General features: G+C 45.8%; 1 protein-coding gene across 2 annotated transcripts in view; it reads left to right on the top strand.

Annotated features, from left to right (window-relative positions):
* Positions 1 to 20,719, top strand: part of slc36a1 (solute carrier family 36 member 1) — a 40,433-nt gene extending 19,714 nt beyond the window's left edge. For both annotated transcript variants that reach the window (XM_026185206.1, XM_026185198.1), the window contains exons 11-12: positions 1,113 to 1,282; positions 19,155 to 20,719. In XM_026185206.1, coding sequence (XP_026040991.1) covers positions 1,113 to 1,282; positions 19,155 to 19,429 — 445 coding nt within the window. In that variant the 3' untranslated portion in view covers positions 19,430 to 20,719. The remainder of the gene's footprint in view (positions 1 to 1,112; positions 1,283 to 19,154) is intronic.
* The last annotated feature ends 3,359 nt before the right edge of the window (positions 20,720 to 24,078 follow it).

Genomic DNA, 24,078 nt, shown 5'->3' with positions numbered 1-24,078 from the left:
TCCGACATCATCCTAGTGCAAAGACAAGTGGAAGCAGACAAAAACAACAGGCACGCATGCTACAAACTTTACCCGAGTCATTTAGACAGCCGTTAGCACATGATTCTCCTTATGGGTGCCTGATATGTTTAATATGCTGCTGAGAATATAGCCCAGAAGAAGCGTATAGTATAGCTTTTATTTTGGAAAGAGCCATTTCTCTGTAATAAACTCTCTTTTCCAAAGATGAGTGATTCCTCAATCAGATATATTTATTTTTTTTATTACTTTGTTGTAACAGCAGCATTAAATTTAAAAACTGTACATTTGAGTTAAAATATATATTTATAATTTTAATAAATGACAAATTAAAAAGGCATGAACATTTTTTTTTTTTTTTTTTTTTTTTTTTGTATCGAAAAAATATCGAACCATGACACCAAAGTATCGAACCGAACTGAACCGTGAATTTTGTGTATTGTTGCACCCCTAATAGATAGATACTCAGAGCTGATGCTTCACATCCACAGCTTGTTGTATTTGCATCAGGAAACCTGCGGACACTGCATGATGAATGAATCAGGAAGCCATGGATCTGAATGTGTTTACATTACTTTAGTAAGTCCAGGTGAGAGCTGCTGTTACTGGTTTCTCCTTCAGTTTCCTGGCTCTGTGCTCACATGCTCCACAAGCTCTAGCGGTGGTGGATTGACTGAGTCTCCAAAAGTGCAGAGCATGCTGAGATCAGAGTGACAGCTGCATCAGGTTTTAAATCAGTTTTATGGCTCTTATCTGGCTCAGGGGCACACAAGCTACCCCCTCTCTCCAGCCGGACACTGAGGAAATAAACACTCAACCTCAAAGGGTTTTTCTCTGCCTTGGTGAGAGTGGAAATCCTCTCCAGCTCCACCTACCTGCTCTTTAAACTGTCTGTAGGTGAGTGGCAGCCAATCAGAAGAAACTTCACTCAAAGAGTGGGGAGGCGAAATGGCTTGTTTAAAACATAGCATTATTTTGAACTATGAGTCATGCAAAGCTACTCTAGGAGAATCTAGGAGTAAAAATAAGCGGGATAGGTCACATTTTTCCACACATTAATTGACTCCTTCCACTCCTTCCTCCCCATTTTCCAGGATGTACCAGGTCGTGAAGCTCCTGTACTGCTTCGGGATCTTCATCACCTTCGCCCTGCAGTTCTATGTCCCAGCAGAAATCCTCATACCATCCATGGTAGCTTGCGTGCCAGATCAGTGGGACACCGCCATCGACCTACTGCTGCGTGCTGTCATGGTCATCTTCACGTGTAAGTACGAGCGGGTCTGCGGTGTGTCGGGCGGCGGGCTGTTAAATCTGCACACGATGTCAGGCTCAACTGCAACGTGTTTCAGACCGAGAGCCGAGCCTTCTTATGTATGAATATAAATGGCACGCGTGTCAGCACGCACGATCGACTTTATGCTGTCACGGGATTTACAAAGAAACTCGTCCTCTTACTGTTATTTATGCATCAATTCTCAGACATGTGGGTTAAAGTGTCTGCTGTATGTTCGTGAAGGTTCTCACTCATCCAGGTCATTGTCATCCAAGAAGCTTGGAAAGAAAAGCATCTGGACAATTGGTGGAAACTCTCAGATTTGAGGTGTCCCCAAGAGGGTCATGGACCCTTCCTCTACCTAATCACACGACCCACCACTATATCCGCTGTATGTTTATTCTGCACATTGAGTCACAGCATGGGCTGATTTCCACTCCTCTGCTCAGATTTTCCTTCATGCGTTTCTAATGTGAGCTCTGAGCAGAGTCGTGGTTTTTAAACACTTTCAGCATCATCTCAGCTACTGCTTGTGCAGGGAATCAATTTAAAGAAATCTAATTTCTGCGTTTGTTCTTTAGAGAACAAACCCAGACCAAAGACCCCGATCTGTTATAAGCAGTTTGGTACTTTCCCTTTCTCACCGTTTAACTGTCGTGACTGTCACCAAACCCCATCTGGGGTTGCGAGGTCGTCCTCTGAGCTCTTCCCCCAGGAGGTATCAGACCAGGATGACTCTGGGCGAGCCAATCCAGGCAGGAGGAGCATCCTGGGTCTGGTGTGGGAATGCTTGTTTCTGTGTTCAACCTCTTTGATTCTGTTCTCTGTAGTCTTCAGACTGCAGAGCTTCACAGAGCAGCATGGCTTTAGGTTGATGTGAAATTGTCGTGTATCTTTAACAGCAGATGAAAGGTCTGCTTTTGGAGTTGCCATCAGCAATCCGGCCCGTGTTAGTGGTGTGTACTGACGCAGGAGAGCAGAGCGAGCGGTGTGGCTGCTCCTGAGTGTACTTCTGTGAGGCGCCTCCTTTATTGTATTTTTATTAGGCTTATTTCTGCAAAGAAAACTGAGTCTGCACCACAGCCAAGGCCCCGCTGACAAATGAGGCTCTTTAACAAGCCGTAATGAGGCAAACAGCACGTGTACAATCTGCTCCTCTCTTGTCTTTGTGCTTTTATCTAAAGTGGAGCTAAAAGGGGCAGCAGAGTAATTTACTCTTAGACATAGTAACAGAAGCGTCCCATTAGAAGGTCGCTGCTGCTGAGTTTTGCTCTTTAATCCCGTCAGTAACAGTCGTTTCAGCTGATTACCTGGACTTGGTTCTGGTTCCTGTGGAACTATTGACTCGAGCCCCTATGTGGCTAATCAGTTCCAGGTACTTCCACAGATGCAGAGAGTCCACAGTACCTGGAACATCCCTGTTTGTGTTTCTAATGAATTAGAGAGGATTTAAAAAACAGCAGACATACATGAAAAAGACTCATTTGTACTTGTTGTGTGAATGAACCTGCACACAAGGAGCTCACTGAGACTGTGAGCTCTGGATCTTTTGTGTTGTTGTTGTTGTTGTTGTTTTAACTCCTGGACTAAATAAAAAATCTAAAAATGTTCACAAGGAAAAGTTTGGCTGCAGTTCCTCTGGTGTCCAGCAGAGGCAGCAATGAGCCACTCCCCATAGACTCCCGTGTTAAAAGAAACATGCTTACAGGCTGGTACAGACTGTTTTGGTCTCTGTAGATAATTTCACCCTCACAACAGCTGTACAGGGCCTCTTTGACTGACAGGTGGATGGCACCACAGGTGGCTGTAGTTGCTAGCTGTCTGCTAGGCTTCACCTCAGCTAACTGGAGTCCCTGGACTGGACATCTGGGACACGCGTTTGTGCTTTTAATGACATTATCTGACCAATAATATGGCTGCTCTAAGGTTACGGTACCGCCCAGGACATCTGAGTGCCTGTTTTAGGATTATGATTGGATGATTCTTAGCACTGACCAACTGTGGGTGCAGCTTTAGCTGATAAACACATCCTGTCTGGTCTCCCTCTGAGGTGACGAGTGAAGGGACAACAAAGCCACGTGTCTCACATGCGTTCCCTCGCCTGATCCTCTCCCTCCTCCGGGTTTCCAGCAGTAGCCAACAGTTCCCCGTAATAGCCCCGCCAGGCTATTTATAGCTACAGTAGTCCTCCAATTGCAATCGATTCTCATCTGGCCATGACCGCTCATTCTCTGTGTTGCAGGCTCGTGCCTGATTGTGTGCACCGCTGCTGAGTCACGCTGAAGTCAGCAGGGGGCACACTTCCACCTATTGAGGGATCATTATATTTACATTAAAGGCAGAGTAGTTCTTGAAAGTGGGGGTGTATTTATCCTTTCACAAACCTTACAGACTGGAAGCACAGAAACAGACTTTCTCTCCCTGCTGCTTAACTGGTAGTTAACGTCAACTACCAGCTGTTTATTGTTGGTCTCCTCCATCAGCTGCTCAACATCTGCCGGCTTCAAGGTTAGGATCAGGACACTGGATGATGATGAATCTTCACTGAAGTACAGACTGATCATTTTCATATTTATAACGGCCATTAAAGTAATCAATAAATACAGTTTCTGCATCCAACAATAAGACTGAGCCCTCTTGGGTCTGTTATGTTAAAAAAAGTGTGATGCTCAGGTGTGCTCTCCACACGGACTCTAAAGGTGACTCTAAAAGTACTGCAGAACTGTACCCAGGAGGAATCGGGGTAGAAGGTGATCCTGGTATCAGGTAAAAATGGACCTCTGACCTGTTGTATGATCATCTCCTGTAATGATGGGAGAGAATCATTAAAAGGCTCCATTATTTAAAAAATAATGAAAATGCGTGACAGCTGAGATGAGCTTCCTGCTTGCTGTTAGAGAAACTTAAACATCTGGAAGAACGGCACATGGAGAATCCACGAACATCACTGCTGTAGTGCAGCAGGTAACTCATAAATCCAGCAGGCTTCACTGTCTGTAGAGGCGTCACATGTGGAGATGTTAATTTGATGGAAACGCTGGTCATGGGAGGAGTCTCAGGTCTTTGTAACGTGGGCGCTTTATCGGATTGTTTAAGATGAATACAGTTTCCTGCTCTCAGGTCATCCTCACTGCTCTCCACATGAATGACGCCTCACTGTTGATCTTCATTTACTTCATTTACTTCATTGCCTCTGAATTATGCAGATGGAATTTGCCTCGCTCTGTCGGTTTCTGCACACACATCCCGATAAGCTAATAAAGGCGTGCGCGCGCACCGGCTGTCTGCAGCTCGTTTGTCCTATGAGTGTGGCCACGCTCAGCAACAGGAGGAGAAATCAAAACACTCGAGCGTCCGGTGAGATTCTCTGCTGGATGCTGTGATAAAGGAGGAGGGGCTGCAGCAGGGACGGTGCTGCTACTGCGTGCACATGTGTGAGCAGGAGATTACTTTAGCTTTTGAATGTAAATACGAGATGAGACTGGGGCAGCACGCTGTTGTCTGTAGATGCTCTGAGGATGCCTCTGAGACTGTCTCCTGCTGTATTCTGTATTTTAGTGACTGATGTGTGTAGTGTGTGATTATACAGAGGTGCTGCATTGCTCTTCTAAAGTGGTTTAAACGGTTTGAAAACAAAGAAAGTCGGCCTTAAATTTTGATACTCGAGGAGAGCAGAGATGAGTCACCTTCAGACTTGCGTCTCAGTCTTCAAAACGCTCGCTCTTTGCTGTTTTTACATTTGCAGCCATCTGTCTGCAGTGTGATCGGTCAAAGATGGAAAATGTCACAGGAAGTGATTTTGACTGATGTGCCAAATGTGTTTGGCGCTCTTAGAGCTGCTGGCCAGCCAAGTCTCGCGTGCTTCCGCGTGAGCTCTCGGGCAGATTAGAGTTAAAAGTGGACGGCCTTGAGCAAACTCTCCCTCTCACTCTGCTGAGCGTCACTCTGACTTGCACTCCTGCACGAAAGGTCAGTTCATTTCAGCGCAGGCAGATTTCTTTTGAAGTGAGCACTCTATTCTAATTTAGTAGAGCGATGGCGGGAAAGCGCAGGAACTCAGCGTAGCTGCAACTGCTGCTGGGGATCAGCGAGCCTCTGAGTGGCAGCGGTGGGAATGCTACACGACTTGGCCGTGTTCCTTACAGTCGATGCTGTTATGTTGCTGTGTCTCACATTGATTACCTGAAGGCCACATCTCGTTTGTTGCCGTTTGATCACATTAGAAATGCCAAAAAGCCACAAACATGAGAAGAAGAGCCTCTGCTTTGGGACTGGAGATGAAGATGTGCATCGGCACTCTGCTGCGTCACATACCACTGTAAGCTTCAGCTTCCACTTTTCATTCTTAAAACAGGTTTCTAACATGTCTGAAGTCTGAGGAAGAAGCTGTGAGTGTCGTCTGCAAAGCAACAAAACATCTTCTTTAATAATACGAGGTTCTAAATAGTGTAGAAACGCTTCAGAGGTCGCGGGCTCTTTAAACGACTGCACCGAAGCTTAGTTTATTAACCTTGAGCAGGAACTTGTTTCCCACAATGAGCCATTAGAGTCCACTCTGATCCTCAGTAAGCCAGACCGGCTCACTTCATTTGGACTGTAGCCTCGAGGAGCGAGCGCTATAACCGCCCCTTCTGTCAGAGTCTCAGAAAAAGCATGACTTTCTACATGATGAAGAACCGCGGCTGCAGGAACTGCACAACTGTAAGAAATACGTATGCCGAAAACTTTATTTAAAAAGTAAAACACAAGATTTTTGTTTGTTTACATCTCATCTCCGTTCCTTTTAAAAACAAAAACTTTTTCGTGCTCAGTTACTCCGGTGTAGTTTTTATTTCGGAGGCAAATAAAAGTCCAAAGTTTACGCCCTTTGTCATGTATTCCAAAGCCATGCTGTGAGCCAGATTGGACTCTTTTGCCTTGCCAGTTCTGGCCTCCGGACCTTATGTTTGACAGCAGTCAGCAGTTCCTGGGTCTCAATCATGTCAGACTGGACCAGATGAATGGTTAAACTTGAAGCATCAGTGTTAAAAGCTGTGTGTGTGTGTGTGGCTGTGACAGAAGCAGACCTTCCCTCTTCATTAACAGTCCCAGCTTCCTCGTTAACCCTCACCGCGTGGCCGTGTGTGCCGAGACTCGCCGTGGTGCTGAGCGTGCTTCCTTTGTCTGAGTCACTTTGCCACAGGCTGCAGCTGAGCAGCTAGCATGTGCTGTTGATGGGAACGAGAGAGGACGTGTGGACGTCGCGTGAGCTTTCTCTTCTTCTTCTCTTTGTTGTTTCTTACAGCGCTGTGGCACAGAGGTGGTGTGCCGCTGGGACTTTGTGCTGCGTGTTGCCGGCTGTCGTATTTTTACCCTTTCACAAACATGATGTGTGCACACGTTCACCTTTTACGGATTCCTCTGGCCTTTGCTTCCTGCGCCTGTTTCGGCTCACCTGTGACTCTGACAAACTGAGTCAAAGATCTGACATGGAGCAGCGTGTATTTTTAGAGGAAGTAACGTAGTCACGTGGAGAGGAAAAGCAGTGAAAGTGTCTTCAGAGGTTAATTAACTGAATTTAAAATGAAATGGAAATGTCCTTTTTCATTACTTCCATGTGAAAAGAGAATTTTCTAACTCAATTAAATTCAGATAAATTGGAAATGAGGTGCAGTCCATGGCTGAGAGCCACACTGGCATTAAACTCGTCTGGCTCCGGGCTGTGCAGCAGATTTGGGGACCCGGCTGCAGGCATGTGTTCCCACGTGGCTTCAAGAGCATTACTCAGATCCTGATGCGGGACGATAAGGCCAGGAGGGTTCCAGCTTATCCCAAATGTGCTGGAAGGGATTGAGGTCAGCGCTTTGGGCAGTCCAGTCAGCGTCTCTTTGCAGAGAGTGTTCACCCTCACATCATCACCGATCTCTGAGACAGGACCCAACCTGTCTCTGGTGCTGCTGGGCCGAAACATTTCAGACCACCGCAGGGAAAAAGACAAGCCGGGCTATAAATGAGAGGTCACGCTGGTTTATTCACAGCATGCAGGAAGCGGCATTAATACACATACAGTTTATGCAAAGATGAGAAACCGATAAATATTTAAACATCAGTGAAAAATCCACTTCACACTGCATGACTGAGTCACGCTCAACTCCAGCTATCAGGTGACCCCTCCCTCTCCTCCTCCTGTTGGCTGACATGAACGGTAAAACGGTTTTCATATCACGGTGAACCGCGTCCGGTTGCTGCCAAAGGGAAGCACTTTGTTTTAGCGAGCGGCACAAGCGTTGAGTCTTTCCGCTTGTTTCTGGAAGTGTGGGGTGTAACTCTACCTGCTCACAGCACTTATCCACTAACCCAAACTATTCCTTGCATTTGTTTTTCCAAATCATGGAAGCTGCATGTGGTCAGGCGTCCACATGCTTTTGACCATATAGAGCTGCATCACTGCATCACCGAGCTCCCACTGTGAGATCGGAGAATATAGGTTTCACCTGATAATCGACCCTAAAGGTCACACATGAGAAATGATTCTGCACGTCGCACATTTTAACCAAACCATCGGCTCTCTGAGCTAAAAGAGACACAGCAAGCAGAGCTGGGCTGCAAGTAGAGAGGTCAGCCTGAGGATTTCTGTCTTTAGCACAGACCTCCTGCTGGGTGGGGAAGGTCAGGCTTGCCCTGCAACTCCATCCTCCTACACTTCCACCCTCCTCTCCTCCACTTCTCATGCTTCTGTCCAGGGAGTTAGATTAAAATGCAGTGGATGTGTTTTTCCTGCAGATAAGCACGTCGACGGTCAGCCAGTCAGCGTCTCGGGCACCCCACACGTGTTGGTTGTTTTCCCTCCCCATCGCCTGTTGTACTCTGTATAAGGGGTGTCATACATGTGGCCCGGAGGCCTGCTAAAGGGCCCATTGCATGGCTTTGCAGAGTGTGAAGGCTGCAGTGAAACAAATGAAGTACTTGGGTTAGTCAGTAAAAATCTTTTCTGTTCCGGGTGTGTGAGGCAGGTGGAGGGATCCTATTGTATCCATGAGCGATGGGAGGGTTTGCCCCGGCGTCTGCAATGATGCAGACACTTTATCTATCTGCTGAGATGAACAGAGGCCTGATCCAACAGAGTCCACACCTGTGGGGTTGGGGTTAGGGGTCTGGGTAGAGGCTGAAGAGTAAGACTGGGATTAGAATTGGCTGAAATGAATTTCCTCATTAGGGTGGCTCACTACAGCATCTGAGGCAGGGGAGGGACTCTGACGTGCAGGCGGTGCACAGCCATGTTTGATGGTTCAGCATCTGGTTTCTGGTAACAGGCCTGTGGTAGACTCTCTGCTGGTCTGGGAACAGCTCAGAATCTCTGCGGTAGTTGATGGATGAAAGCATAAATTACTGACTGTGGAAGGTATGTTGTAAAAGTTCCTTTCACATCTGTCAGTTTTACAGAGAGTGGGGTGATGAATCTGTTTCACTTGGTTTTATTTTTTTCAGCCTTTTTAAAGGTCTTTGCTTGAATAGTAAATGCACTGGTACTTACATGGCGCTTTTCTACTCTATCTGAGCACTCAAAGCGCTTTTATACAACTAATTCATTCACCCAATCACACCCATTCACTTTTTCTAAACTGTGAAGTGCTTACTGTCTAACATTATACACATTCACACTCCAATGGGTGCATCGGACAGCAACATGGGGTTAGTATCTTGCCCAAGGATATTTGGGCCTTGGAGCCTGGGATCGAACCACCAACCTTCCGGTTAATAGCTGACCTGCTCTACCACCTGAGCTACAGTCAGGAAATACGAGCAAAATGTGGCATTTTTGCTGTTTGTTGTGGTGAATCTAAATGAGTTAGACACCATGATTTTTCCCCTGCTGTGTGTCAAAGCCACTCATGGTGGGCCTGGGAGAGAACCCCGGTGCTGCACGAAAAAGGAACATGAAAGGCCACTTTGATTAGCCAAGTGAACAGGAAGTCCACTTCAGTGTGATTACAGGTAGCTTTGGCAGGTTCCCCAGCTCTCTGCGTCTGTGTCAGGCGCCCTCTCACTCATAACAGTTAACGGAGGTTGTGTTTGCCGGGCAGGACAGAGAGGGTGTGTGTGTGTGTGTGTGTGTGTGTGTGTGTGTGTGTGTGTGTGTGTGTGAGAATTTCTTTCCTGTTTGTCATGCTTGTTTTCAGTTGTGCGCTGCGGGATGAGACACGAGCTAAAAAAAAAAATAATTCACGACTTTTCCATGTCTGAAGCTGAAGTTTCAGTCCCGCCCTGAGGCTAGCACCTCGAGAAGGTGACGAGTTAATGGAGAAAAGGACGGAGCTGAAGAGGAGGGTCCTCAGTGTCTGTGATCAGATTGTAGGACACTGTGTATAAACTGCACTGTTGCTGATCTGCTGGTCTGCACTTGTGTCACATCTGGATTGTTAAGTTTAAAATCAGAGTTTCTGTGTTAAACCTGCTGCTGCTTTTAGAACAGGAGGGAATCATGTGAGACCGCATCAGAGCGTTTCCCTCTCCTCTCGCTGCTGCCCGCTGCTGTTGTCTGAGATTCATCACTTTTCCTTTTCAAACAACTGCATGGGATGATATTATAAAATGTTGGTGAATGTATATGTTTGAAATAAAAATGAACTGAACTTCTTAGAGCTCACATTTATACATGGAGCCGCATCCATCATCCCCTCCCTCACAGCTGCACGCCACAGAGCAGTGGTTTCCCACAACTGTCGTGTTTGCAGCTGCGGGCGAACGCCTCCGTGCACTCGCTGTAACCAGCCGGGTTGATGCTTATTAAACTGCTCTGGCAGGAATCCAGCGGCTGCTCGAGGCCAACTCTGCGCTTAGAGCAAACACTCAGGTGTATGTTTCCAACAAGTCTGTTTTAATCGGGTCAAGCTCTTCATCAAAGCTGCACAGAGCACCGCACACACCGCTGGACGTTTCTTCTTCACCTGTTCACTGTCACAGACGCCGATAACTGAAGTCAGCAGCTGTTTGAGAGAAAGACGAGAGAGAAACACAAAGAGGAGCATGTGCGTGCAGCTTCCAGCGTCACGCTCGTTTGGGCTTTTCTTCTTCTGGCGTTTCCTGTAGTTACAGCGATATTTTAACCACGGGTGTGGGTGCAATTGCCGGCATTAAGTCAGTAGAAAAAGGAGCAGAATGGAAAATATTGAGAGCATCATGGCAGGATAAATTAGGCAGTGAGTGTTTGCAGTGAGATTATAGCATTTAAAGAAGTAAACAAGTGTTTGTGATGACTTCAGGGAGCCCTGAGTGTCAGACGCAGGAAGAGCTGTCGCGCTGCCTTCATGTTGTGTCTGAGCCACGAGGGAGACAAAGTGCTCCTAAAACGTCCAACAGGGTCACGGACATTCACGTGGCGATGGTCTACCTGAGGACGGAGAGCATGGGGAAGGTGTTGTTTACCTCGAGAGCACGTTGTCTCGCTGCCGGTGCTTGTCTGAATCTCAGTGATTTCTAAACGGAGAGGGCTCTCTCTGTGACTCCTGCAGTTCTCTGTGATGCAGACACTGTAAAGCTTCTCATTAACAGGAAGTAATTGTTTCCCTGCAACTGAAGCAAAGTGGCAGTGACGTAGCATGGCGGCAGAGAGACGGACAACTTTTACTTCATTTATCACATCGTGCTTTCTCCGTCTGTAACTCAGTCATGGCTCAAAGAAGCTTTCGTGGTTGAATAAAAAGAAATAATCATGTCAGTCCAAATTGATTACAGCCCCTGCAGCTCCGAGACCCCCCCCCCCCCCGAGATTAAATGAGTCCCCACTCGCCCACGGGGAGGAGGAGCTGCAGTGATGGCTTCTGTTACCTTCTACCTTTGTAATTTCAAACGACCATGAGCCACGGTAAATTGAACCAGTAACTGTGAGGTTGTGCATCCTTTCTCCACCTGGCCGACCAGTTTGATTGCTCTCACAGTGACTCCCAGAGGCTCAAGTAATCCATTTATTTTCTGAGGAAATTCTAACCATTTCCCGTACAATCTAAAAGAGCAGTTTACCGAGGACACATCCACCCCCTCCGACAAAAGTTTGTAATTGAATCGCAAGGAGATGTTTAGACTTTTGCTCATCTCTGGATGGAGTCCCTCCTCAAGCAGACTTATGTTTCTTGAAGTGAAAACTCTTTTTATTCCTCGCTGGAGTCGCAATTACTCAGATGGGCTTCGGGCATGTCCTAAAAAATTAAGGTACGCTGCCTCTTCCTGTGAAAAAGCATCAAAGAGTTTGCAAATGTGTCTTTGTGACTGTAACAGGTGTAAATATTTCAAGTTTTAATCATCATCTACTTTTGCAACACACGCTCATCGGAAAGATATAACAGGGCTGAAGTGAGCTTCCTCTGAAGGGTGTCTGAGCTCAGCCTCGAGGATTTTGGTCCGGGTTTTTATGACGTCATTGTGACATCATTACACAGCTGAGATCTGTGACTGTGAGGCCGTCTGGGTGCAGTGAACTCATGGTCATGTTATAGAAACCAGTCTGAGCTTTGAGACACGGGGCTTTGTTATCCTGCTAAAAACACTGAAGAAGCGGCAGCACTCAGGCAGGCTGTGGAGTTTAAATGATGCTCAGCTGGTACTGAGAGTCACACCAGCAGCAGCCTGAACACGGACACAGACAGGATGGATCCATGCTTTAAACTCGTCAGACCAGGAAACGATTCTCCAGCTTCTGTTGTCCAGGTTTGAGAGTCTGTGTGAACCGTAGCCTCCTGTTCTTGCTGACAGCAGTGACACTGGTAACACCCATCTCCTTTGGAGTACAGAAGCTCCTCTGACGTTGTCCACGAGCAGAACTGAAGCAATCCTTTTCATATTCGAGGCATGCAGCCAGCTTTCCCATATTAAAGTTGGAAAACCCGTCGTCTGTGGAGCATCTTCCAGCGTGTGATACTAAAGGTCATTTCAAGGAGACAGGCAAAGGTGAAGTAACAGCAGCAGGATGTACAGCCTGACTTTCCAGGATTCAAATGGCAGATAATGGAATATGGATAAACAGGGCAGAGTTATCATCTGGGAAAATCAGGAAGAGGAGGAGCGAGGCTCAGTCACGGGCCAGGTGTCACACTAAGGCCGGCCTCGGCTCCGGAAAAAGCCCAAAATAAGGTTTTCAACCCAAAGCAGGCAAACTGTGCAGCTGCTGCAGGAAGGTAGCGTGCAGAATATACAGGGAGTGCAGAATTATTAGGCAAGTTGTATTTTTGAGGAATAATTTTATTATTGAACAACCATGTTCTCAATGAACCCAAAAAATGTTTTTGGAAGTAGTTTTTAGTTTGTTTTTAGTTTTAGCTATTTTAGGGGGATATCTGTGTGCAGGTGACTATTACTGTGCATAATTATTAGGCAACTTAACAAAAAACAAATATATACCCATTTCAATTATTTATTTTTACCAATATAACATCTCCACATTCACAAATATACATTTCTGACATTCAAAAACAAAACAAAAACAAATCAGCGACCAATATAGCCACCTTTCTTTGCAAGGACACTCAAAAGCCTGCCATCCATGGATTCTGTCAGTGTTTTGATCTGTTCACCATCAACATTGCGTGCAGCAGCAACCACAGCCTCCCAGACACTGTTCAGAGAGGTGTACTGTTTTCCCTCCTTGTAAATCTCACATTTGATGATGGACCACAGGTTCTCAATGGGATTCAGATCAGGTGAACAAGGTGGCCATGTCATTAGTTTTTCTTCTTTTATACCCTTTCTTGCCAGCCACGCTGTGGAGTACTTGGACGCGTGTGATGGAGCATTGTCCTGCATGAAAATCATGTTTTTCTTGAAGGATGCAGACTTCTTCCTGTACCACTGCTTGAAGAAGGTGTCTTCCAGAAACTGGCAGTAGGACTGGGAGTTGAGCTTGACTCCATCCTCAACCCGAAAAGGCCCCACAAGCTCATCTTTGATGATACCAGCCCAAACCAGTACTCCACCTCCACCTTGCTGGCGTCTGAGTCGGACTGGAGCTCTCTGCCCTTTACCAATCCAGCCACGGGCCCATCCATCTGGCCCATCAAGACTCACTCTCATTTCATCAGTCCATAAAACCTTAGAAAAATCAGTCTTGAGATATTTCTTGGCCCAGTCTTGACGTTTCAGCTTGTGTGTCTTGTTCAGTGGTGGTCGTCTTTCAGCCTTTCTTACCTTGGCCATGTCTCTGAGTATAGAAACACCTTGTGCTTTTGGGCACTCCAGTGATGTTGCAGCTCTGAAATATGGCCAAACTGGTGGCAAGTGGCATCTTGGCAGCTGCACGCTTGACTTTTCTCAGTTCATGGGCAGTTATTTTGCGCCTTGGTTTTTCCACACGCTTCTTGCGACCCTGTTGACTATTTTGAATGAAACGCTTGATTGTTCGATGAGCACGCTTCAGAAGCTTTGCAATTTTGAGACTGCTGCATCCCTCTGCAAGATATCTCACTATTTCTGACTTTTCTGAGCCTGTCAAGTCCTTCTTTTGACCCATTTTGCCAAAGGAAAGGAAGTTGCCTAATAATTATGCACACCTGATATAGGGTGTTGATGTCATTAGACCACACCCCTTCTCATTACAGAGATGCACATCACCTAATATGCTTAATTGGTAGTAGGCTTTCGAGCCTATAAAGCTTGGAGTAAGACAACATGCATGAAGAGAATGATGTGGACAAAATACTCATTTGCCTAATAATTCTGCACTCCCTGTATATAACTTTTTTTTTTCTCTCAGAATGAGATCCAGTAAGAGTGTTGCTAAAGTACCCACTGATGCATAAAAAGTAGAGTAGAATAGCCCTTTATTGTCATTGTGCATTTACAATGAAATTATGGGTGCTCCACACCAACTGTGCAGGAATCAAATATAAACAGTAGACAGCTCGGATAAATGCCTGACCAGAGCAATGTATACAATGCAGTGTAACCTGTGTTTTTCCCTCCCAGAGGCCAAATCAATCTGAGCGTGTGTCTCTGGAGTGGCACTCATGGGCGGAGACCTTTTTGGCTCTGGCTCGTTGATAACGCAGCACAGACTTCTTTAAGCTAATGACTGCTTTCACAGTTTGAGCCGTTTTCTCTGTGGAGTTTAGTCTTCTGCCAAAAAAGCCAACTTTAACTTATGCAGACTTCGGTTATTCCCAGTGAAACGGCCCGGGAGTTACTGAGCACACTGAGCCCCCCCGACATCTTTAATGAGGTGCGGTCCACCGAGCGACAGACAATCAGAGAGCCCGCCTGCCTGCCGCCGCCACGGGCTTGCTTTCCTCTCTGGGAAGTGTTTGCCAGTGGCGCCGGTACCCTCTGACTCCCTGTGGAGAAAGTAGACCAAAGCCCTCCCAAAAGTCTGATCCCACCTCGGAGCATCACCACTGCTGGACGCAGCTGAAGGTAGCGGGTCCATCTCTCATTTAAAAGTTTTTGGCTCAGTTCACAGGCTCCCGCTGACGGGCTAAAAACCACCGCACCCCCATTTTTCTTCTGGCTGTGAAACCAGCCCGGCCTTCCCAGTGTCTGTTGATGCTGGTGGGTTTAAATAGAAAGTTATCCATATACTCCAAACTGACGCCGTCTGAACAGAGGGTAATGGCACTGAGATGCACTGATGCTGTACGCTCTGCAGCCCTACCTCTACACCTGAGGGGGTGTGGTTAAAGGCATGACGAGGTCAGCACAGAAGGGAGAGACTTGTCATGCTCTCTCGGCTGTTGTTGTTATTGAGTCATTTAAAATGAAAATAGTTGGTATCTGTGACTCTGCTCCGTTTTTGGTTTTATGTGGAAGGATGTTCTCTGTGAGTCGGTTCTCTGACTCTGCTTTTCTCACCTGTGGAGGGTTCCTGCAGGGTTCAGTGCTGGGTCCAGTTGTATTGTTTTTCTTTTTCTGGAATTTCTTTTAATGTCTATGCCATGACACTGTGCTGTGCATGTTTTTAAGCCTCAGCAGACGGGTAGGCTGCCCACTCTGGTTGAATGTTTGTTTTGGATTGATGATTAATAATTTCCTTGTTTTAAACTCTGTAAACTGAGCCCATGATTGTCGCTCCTCCTGATGTACTATGTAAGAATCAGTCAGGTGATTGCTTCCTTCCTGCACAGTGTTCATAAACATCATGTAGTATTTGATTCGTCTTTGACTTGTAAACCTTATGTCACCTTCCTGTTTATTTACAGAATAAATGTAAGCTATAGGGGGTGTCCAAATTCATGGGCTGCATCCTCCTGAGGCCGCATTTGTAGGCCGATTTCGTCACAGCGACGCAACAAAGGCTGTATCCCAATTCAGGGTCTGCAGCCTTAAAGTACGCAGCCTTAACGGTCCACAAGGGCCGCATACTTAAAGACCGCTAAGGCCGGAAGTGCGAGGCTTGTGAAATGGGACGGTCTAGCCTTCGTTGCGCTGGCCAGGTTGCCTAGCAACCATGATGCTAACAGCTGGAAACGTTTTATACAGCTTTGTTTGACAGAAATGAAGGAGAGAATCTTTTGTTCATTTGTTTGTTTCTACATGAGCTTTGATCATTCTCTGTAAGATTAAGGTCAGCTATTGAACGGCGTATATTTTAAAGCAGCGGTTCCCAACCCCCGGGCCTCGGACCAGTACCGGTCCGTGAGTCGTTTGGTACCGGGCCGCGAGAGTTGAGGCTTAGGTGTGAAATGTATAGTTTTCAGGGTTTTTATTGTTTTTCAGCGTTATTTTGTTATCGTTTTTATCGTTTACTCGGTTTTCCTGGGTCTTTTCACCCGTGTTATGAATAAATATTCTTTTTTTCGGTACCGGTACTAGTTTTATTTTGTTGTATTTATCCGCGACACCTTAAAGGCCGGTCTATGAAAATATTGTCGGGCATAAACCGGTCCGTGGCGCAAAAAAGGTTAGGGACCGCTGTTTTAGAGTAAGGCTTTAAAACCAAGTTAGTACAAACGTCACCAATGTCACATAACTTTGCCGACATGTGGCCAACAGGAATGTTGTAATGTTCTTCGTTATTAAACATTTGCACATAAATAAGTGACATAATATTCAGTACTTAAGGTTTACTCTTCGGGCGCCCCTCATCCACAGTTTTTTTTTTTTTTTGTTTGTTTTTTTTTTTTTTTTTCGGCAAAATTATCCACACCCACTACGCTGCTATGCATTCTGGGATATGTTGGGCCACGAAGTCTACACCGCCACGCCCTTAAAATTCAGGGAAATGAAGGACGCATTTGAGGGCCGCATTTCGAGCAGCCTTTGAATTGGGACAGCCTTCGTCGCGTCGCTGTGATGTAATCGGCCTTAAAATGTGGCCTTTAAGGCTGCAGACCCTGAATTGGGATACAGCCAAAGGCTGTCCAAATTCGTAGACTCAGATCGGTACCACGCATGCGCAAATCTTACGTCACTTCCTCTCTTTGCCAACACTGCAACAGTTAATGTTTTTGAATGACACGGTTAGCTCCCAGTTAGCTCCTAGCATTTCTCAACAGCTCTACCTCCTTTTTGACTGCCCGGGACATTTAAACAATGGACAATCCGTATACAATGATGTGATGCCCAGCCTTCCTAGTCTTCATCTTTCAGTGTGTAGCATGCTCTCTCTCTTTTTAAACCCAGGCAGAAAAAAATTTGTTTTGTCTCTGAAGCCCTAAAAGTGCTACAACCAAATTAGCGTGCTCAGAGTGTTCTCTCCGGCACTTTGAAGATCCACGCCTCCTCTCCAGGGACCACGTCTCCTCCCCGGAGAGGCTCAGCATGTTCTCTAATAAGCCTCACTCGCCTCACAGCTCCTGCCTCATTTGATGACTCGGTAAACTGCAAAGCTTTAAATGGAGTTTGAAGAGCAGGCTTCAGGAGCCGTTCCCCAGAGGTGACAGGTTTCCGCTCTTGTTGTGTGAAAGCTCAACTTTGCCATTGCCCCAGAAGTTAATCTGACAGATCTGAGCACGATCGATTCTGGTTGAGAAAATCTTTTATCAGCTGATTTGTCCCGTGCGCTCGCCACAGAGAGGAGCGTGACTTGAACCTGCTCATGTGCAAACATTTTCAGGCAAATGCTTTGACGTCTTGTCAGCGGGCCGCTTGTTTTGTACGAGCGCGGTCGGCCATCGCCCTTTATGCCCATCTCCACGGCAACAGGTGAAGGCACTTAAGGTCCCCGGTGACTTCAGTGTCACGGTCGGCGCTTCCACCAACACGTGAGAACAAACTCCACATGGTGGGAGGCTCTCCCGCCGCCTCCTCGGTTTGCTGTCTTCCCCTCTGGCTATTGCTACTCTCCGACCTCACTTCATCTCTCAGCCGTCACTTCTCCTTTTTCAGCACCAACTTTACGTTGCCCATGATTTAAAAATTAATGGGCAACAGACTCGCTATCAGGAAAGATGAGGACACTCTTCTTTAATCATCGAAAACAAAAGGTCTGGCAGTCAAGCGTTCACTGAGATCCAATGCTCACTAGGTATGACAAATGTTCACCTGAGCAGCCACACCATGACCCAGCAGGTTTGAAACTGCTCATTAAACACACCTTCTCTTCTCATTTCCAGCTCTGTGGTAATAATCAGTCTGTTAGATAAGCTTTGCATGATTCACAGTTGAGAATAATCCTCCTTTGTCTGACATGTTTGCTGGTCCAGGTGTGTTAGGAACATCTCCTGTGTGACATCATCACTGCGCAGTCTGACCTTTGGCCTCACAGTCGTTCATGAATAAAAGTGTTTTGGAAATCCCACAGAGGGTTTGGTGTGCAGAGGAAAATTACCTTTTAGAGAACCGTGGATTGTTTCCTGTAGAAGCACTGAGCTCATTAGAAATGTTTGAGGTCATGTTCCACTTTAAAGATGATGTTGTTCACTAGGGCTGCACGATTAATCGTTAGAAAATCCCGATCTCGATTCATATTTATGTGCGATCTCATTTCCAAATGACAACGATTTTTAAAAGGGAAAAAAAAAAAAGATGACGATTGTACCGCATTTTGATCCGGGACATAATCTGCATGAAAACAAGCGCTCACGCTTCCTGCTCAACAAATGACAAGGGCGGAGCCTTATACCACGTGATACAGAAGCCATCTGGCAGGGGAAAAACAACGGAGAGCACGTGAAACTGCCCGAGGGGAGAAAACACAATGAGCGCAGAAGAAACGTTTCCTGATGGCGGTGAGAATGACAACCCCACTGTAAAATTATTTCCAAGAAAAGGTTCTCATTCCTCCGTGTGGAAGTTTTTTGCCTTCAAAGAAGACTATGAGAGTCAAAAAAATATCATTTGCAAGCTGTGTTTTGCCATAGTAGCAGCACCGCAAGGTAACACTACAAATCTGTATAACCACCTCAAACGTCACCATAAAGTGCAATATAACGAAGCTGTAAAGGCCAAGAAAGTGACAGGAGAAAATCCGTCCCCGTCAACCACCCAAACATTAATAACGGGAATGTTATACAGCGCTTCCCCATACCCGTCGACCTCCCGCAGGCACAAAGAAATTACGGAGGCTATCACTTATCACCTGACCAAAGATATGGCTCCCATCAACACTGTGCAAAACGAGGGATTTAGGAGAATGATCAACATCCTAGACAAACGCTACACAGTGCCGTTCCGCAACTATTTTAAAAATGTTGCACTACCTGCTCTATACACGCAGTGTCGAGCAATGGTGGAGACGGAATTACAAGCAGTACAACGTTTTGCGGCAACAACAAAATGTGAGACATTTATTGTTTTTATGTTCTGTCTCAACTGTTACAAAGTTGATGTGCGGTTAATAAGTGCAAGAAATATTTATATTGGAAAAGAAAATCGTGAGGGAATCGTGATTTCAATTCTAAGCAAAAAAAATCGTGCAGCCCTATTGTTCACTGTGTCCTTCTTTCCTCCTCTCGTATCCCAGGTGCCCTCGCCATCCTGATCCCAGAGCTGGACCTCGTCATCTCGTTGGTGGGCTCGGTCAGCAGCAGCTTCCTGGCGCTCATCTTCCCACCCCTGCTGCAGCTCATCGTTTTCTACGGCGAGGGCCTGTCGCTGCCAGTGAAAGTCAAGAACCTCGTCATCAGCCTGGTGGGGCTGATCGGCTTCGTCACGGGGACCTACATTGCCATCGTGGAGATCGTTGCCCGCAACGGACACAAGCGCGACGAGACGCCATCCACCTTCTTGGTTCAGTGATGAAGTGGCGTGACTCCCGGCGGGTGGATGGAGGCCTACTCGGGCCATTTGAAACCATTTTAGTGCACATTTGAACTTTTATCTCATTTTATCTGCTGCTGTTGGACATCACAGCTGTTTCAGGATAAATCTGTGACATGTCTACGATTAAGGACCATGGAGAACCTGTGGTGCTCGATGTTTCACTGCTGTGTCATGTTCTGTTTGTACCTGACAGTCACGTCTTATCAAGTCCATCCTTTTAGTGCAATCTAACAGATTAATGATGATGGAGAAGGTAGGAGATGGTACGGGGGTTAGAGGTAATTTATTCTTTTGACTGATTATTGTTTGTGGTGTTTTAGTCAAAAAATCAAACTACCTCAGTTTTTAACATCCAATTTGGAGCCTTGTAAAACACCTTCGCTTCACGCAGCCCCCAGTTTAGAAGTAAACATGTTTGTTTAGCACTTTGATTTCTGCCTTATTCACTTTGAATATAGTTTTAAAATCGCTTTAAAAAATTAAAAATCCGCTGTTGCTTGGGTCGAGGGGTCATAGCGGTTCTGATGGGAACGCCTCGAAGTGCCAGGAGATCGTTCGTATCTCATCACAGCAGACTCACCAGGATGACACAGCAGCTGTTAAACAGTACAGCTGCTTTCTTGCTCTCAGCTTTGGGTCAAACTGTGAGCTTTGACAACAAGGTCACAGGTGCAAGAGGCAGAACCTGTGAGGGTCTCGGGATCCTCTGGGAGGAGTGTGGCAGGTGTGCAGGGATTAAAACCCCCTAAAAATGTGCCAGATGTTCTTGTGAATATTACAGCTGCATTAGTGCCCGATGATAGGTTGCTACAAAAAAACGCCATCAGGTTTGAGCTGCATGTATCTAATATAGCAAGTTTTAACTGCGGGCTTGTAGGTGTTGTCGACGCCTCACAGTGAAGCGTCTGTGCTGCCGTGTGTCTTTGTCCGTGTGGCATTAGATAACAGACTTCTGGTTTCCCTTCACCTGTGAAGTCACCTCATGCAGGGCTGGAAGTCGTTCTGTGTGTGTATATATCCATCCATCGTAAATGTTTGCACATGTAAATACTCATCTAAACTATAATTTTCCTTTTCTGTTGTAAGTGTCAGGTTGCAGCTGATCAAATGAGTGCATTTCAGCATGAAAACATCAAGAAATGTAAAATATTCCAAACTTTATCCAGCTTGACGGCCTGCATCCTTCATATGTGTGAGACCTTCATTTGCTAAATCACTCATTTCTTTACTCTTTACTTTCTCAGAATAAAGATGTTGAAAGTCCAAGTTCGTGCGTTTCAGTCTCTTCGTATTAGCAGGACGACTCATAAGGATCTGAAAACTCGCCAACTCTTGGAGCCGATCCAGAACTGGGTTCGGAAATTTTTAGAGGGATTTGTTAATGGACGTTTGGCATCACATCCTGACAAATGAGGTAGAAAACGAAGTTGTTCGTAGCACACATGATTAAAACTCTGTTGATGACCCCATAGTAAGAGCATCAGAGTCGGTATGACTGAACATCAGCCCCTAAATATTACCAATGCATGAGTGTGTTTGGAGTTAGCTGTAACTGTAGTTGTCCAAAAAGGGCAGATTATTATCAGCCTCTGCTGCCTATCCACTCAGCAGAATTGAAGTTGAGGCCAGATGGCAACCTTGGAGCTGCCTGTGTGAGCGTTTCTGCCTGGTTCATGTGCTCCGCTCCCCGAGGTGCAAATGCTTTTCAACATGCGCCACAGAAGCAGTCCGAGTAATCCTTCCACCGCCTAATTGACACAAATGAGAGGGAGAGGGGAGGGTCCGCTGGTGCTCGTTTTCCCTGTGAAGCTTGGCCAGAGATGGAATTAAATTAACTGGCCTGGGATATTTAGCATGAGCTGCTTCACCCTGCGTTTAGCTTGGCGTGTAGACTGTTCGTGGTCATGAACGTGAGCGCGTTCCTCCAATGAGTCCACGGCACAGGTTTCTGTTGGGCATGTTTCCTGCCATCAAAGCTACCATGGATGGACATGACTGTGCTTAAAGGGGGTCCTGATCCATTATTTTAAGTAAGGCTAATCAGACTATCTGTCGATGTTCTTGTTTTTGTGCTACTTGTTGTATAAAAATGAAAAAAGGCATTTTTATTTTAGGAATTATCGGAGTATCTTCATTGGCCAATAAGTTGTTAATCACATGTGAACTGGTGTAATCTCAGTTTGAATTACCCTCTGCTCGTCACACCAACATGGCGACAACAAACCTCAGCTCAGATATTCATGACATCAATTTGACGCTGCAAGATAAAAAGATAAAAACTTCATTTTCAGTGACCTAAAACATGGTTTACACCTGGACAAAAGGCCAAACAGAAAAGTCTCTAATTACTAAAATCCCTGAAGAAAATGCCTTTTTCATATGCACCATGTCATCATTGGAAACACGTTTTCCTCTTGGGGCCGTCCGAGGGCTGCGCCGCAGCTTCGGTGGACGACATTTCACTTCATCAGCGCTCTGGTTAAAGGCATGAACCCCATATAGGAAATGTAATACTCACTTTATAAGTTTCAGGACTTTCTCTAGTAATTAGTGCCTGAATGACTGCAACCATCCATAAAAATACTATGTAATAGAAATACTAACATTTCCATGCTAACCACTGTCACCAGACTTCACTCTATGGAGCAGAAACTGGACATGTCTGGCTTTAAGGTTCTTACTGGTCAGCAGATTTGTATTGATCCTGAAAAGGAGCCACAATGGAGCCAATTAGCAGCCGGACTGAATGAAAAAACACAATTAGGTGACTTTCTGCCACCAGTTCAGCCCAAAGGGACCACGTTCCTTATTTCCTTTTGCAAACAGCTGGTAATTAAAAGCCACAACTGCTGACACAGCAACTTTCACCTCCCACTGCTTCACTTCGATTTGCAGAACTTGTCTTGTGTTTGTGTGCAGCAGTAAAGCTTAAAGCTGAACCTCACCTAAGTGGCATGCAGACACTAACATGCAGTGTTGGTAAAACTCACAGCTTTTCTTCAACACTCTGGAGACTAAAGATATGCTTGTTTAACCAGAGTGTTTGAATGATCACAGGTAAGATGGCAGTCTGAGCCACCACTCTGTGTCAACATGTGTTATTAACACGAGGTAGAGATGTCTGTCTTCTTTCCCCTCACTTTCAGATACTGTTCTGTGTAGATAGTTTTTAGACCTCACACTTTGGTCCAGTTTTGTAAGATTTTTAAGGACACATTGCACCATGCTGAGATGTGCCAAAGTTTCAGCCAACAGCCATTTGGTAATCACCTTGTTGGGCAAAAATACTATTCATGTCAAATTATGTTGGCTTTGGTATTTTTCATAGATTCATCTAGAGAACCGGGGACAAACAATTTAAAGTACAGTTTATTATTCAAAATAAAAACAAGATATTGTACATATACATTTATTACTGTGTAATTATATCTTTATTAATGCATACTCATAAAGCTGCTGTGTTTCCCCACCATATTTAAATATGATGGTCAGTGAGGACTTCTGCCTTTGCACTAATGGTCTTTCACAGATCAGCCACATACTTGAAACACCAAAGGTGGAGGAGAATAACTGCAAGCGGCCATTTGCCCTGGAGGGACATTTAAAGTCATGTCTGCAGCTTCAGACTCAAGATGTGAACGATCATCCTTGTGTTTTAATATCTGACAAGGGCTCATCCCCCTTTTCAGATATTATGTGATCTCTCAAATGAGAGATCACATCTTTCCTTCATCCTGGGGCATAACTGGTTTCCTAAACCTGACCGAACTCTCCTGGTGTGAATGCTTGGGGGGGGTTGTTGTTTTTTTTCTCGTTTGGCTCTTGGCGAAGGCGGTTGCACTTTTCTCCTCTCCTCCTCTCCCTTATCTTCCCTGCTTAGCCTCTTATTTCCTTGTCTAGTCTCGTGTTTTTTGTATTACTTTTCCCTGGAACACTCTCTCACAGTCTGTTCTCTAAAACCTAAAAGAGAATTATGGATTTGATCAACTGGTACCTGAATGCTATTGACACCCTTTTCTTAACAAGAAGTATTGGCTCGGGTGAGCCTGAGTGTCTGGGTGGCACTTTCCCTGCCGGATACACGATGGACGGGTGGCAGAAATGGAGAATCGTGTGCCTGCTGTTCAAACCCCCACAAGGCTGCCCGCTGGGATTGAAACAATGGCACGAGGCGTGACTTCTCAGAATGGGTTCATTGAGTGCAGCATGGATAAGATCTTGGAGAAGCTTACGGCTGCTGTGAATACTCAGAATAAGACCTCTGAGCGCAAATTGGATCACATCTTGGAGAAGTTCACTGCGGTCGTGAGTTCTCCGAATCTGCTCTTTGAGCACAAGAATGACAAGACCACGGAGCGTAAGTTTGATAACATCATGGAGAAGCTCGCGGCTCTCCAACGGGAGATTGAGAGTCCAGTGTTGGACTGTTAAGAACAGGTTTGAAATTCTCATGAGTTGTTCGCACTAAAGAAAACCACCATCATAATGCGGCTATCCCTTCGGCGCCAGCTATGGGCTCAAGGCTGGAGCTGAACAAAAACACCCTGATAACGACTGTGTTTAGACTGTTCTTCATGTCCTCAACAGCTCACCTGAGTATGACTGTGATCGGTCAGAGCTCTGAC

The sequence above is a fragment of the Astatotilapia calliptera genome, chromosome 2, assembly GCF_900246225.1.
Source record: "Astatotilapia calliptera chromosome 2, fAstCal1.2, whole genome shotgun sequence".
In the NCBI taxonomy this organism is placed as follows: Eukaryota; Metazoa; Chordata; class Actinopteri; order Cichliformes; family Cichlidae; genus Astatotilapia; species Astatotilapia calliptera.
Note: the sequence above shows the minus strand (reverse complement) of the source record. Positions and strands in the feature narration are given on the sequence as shown.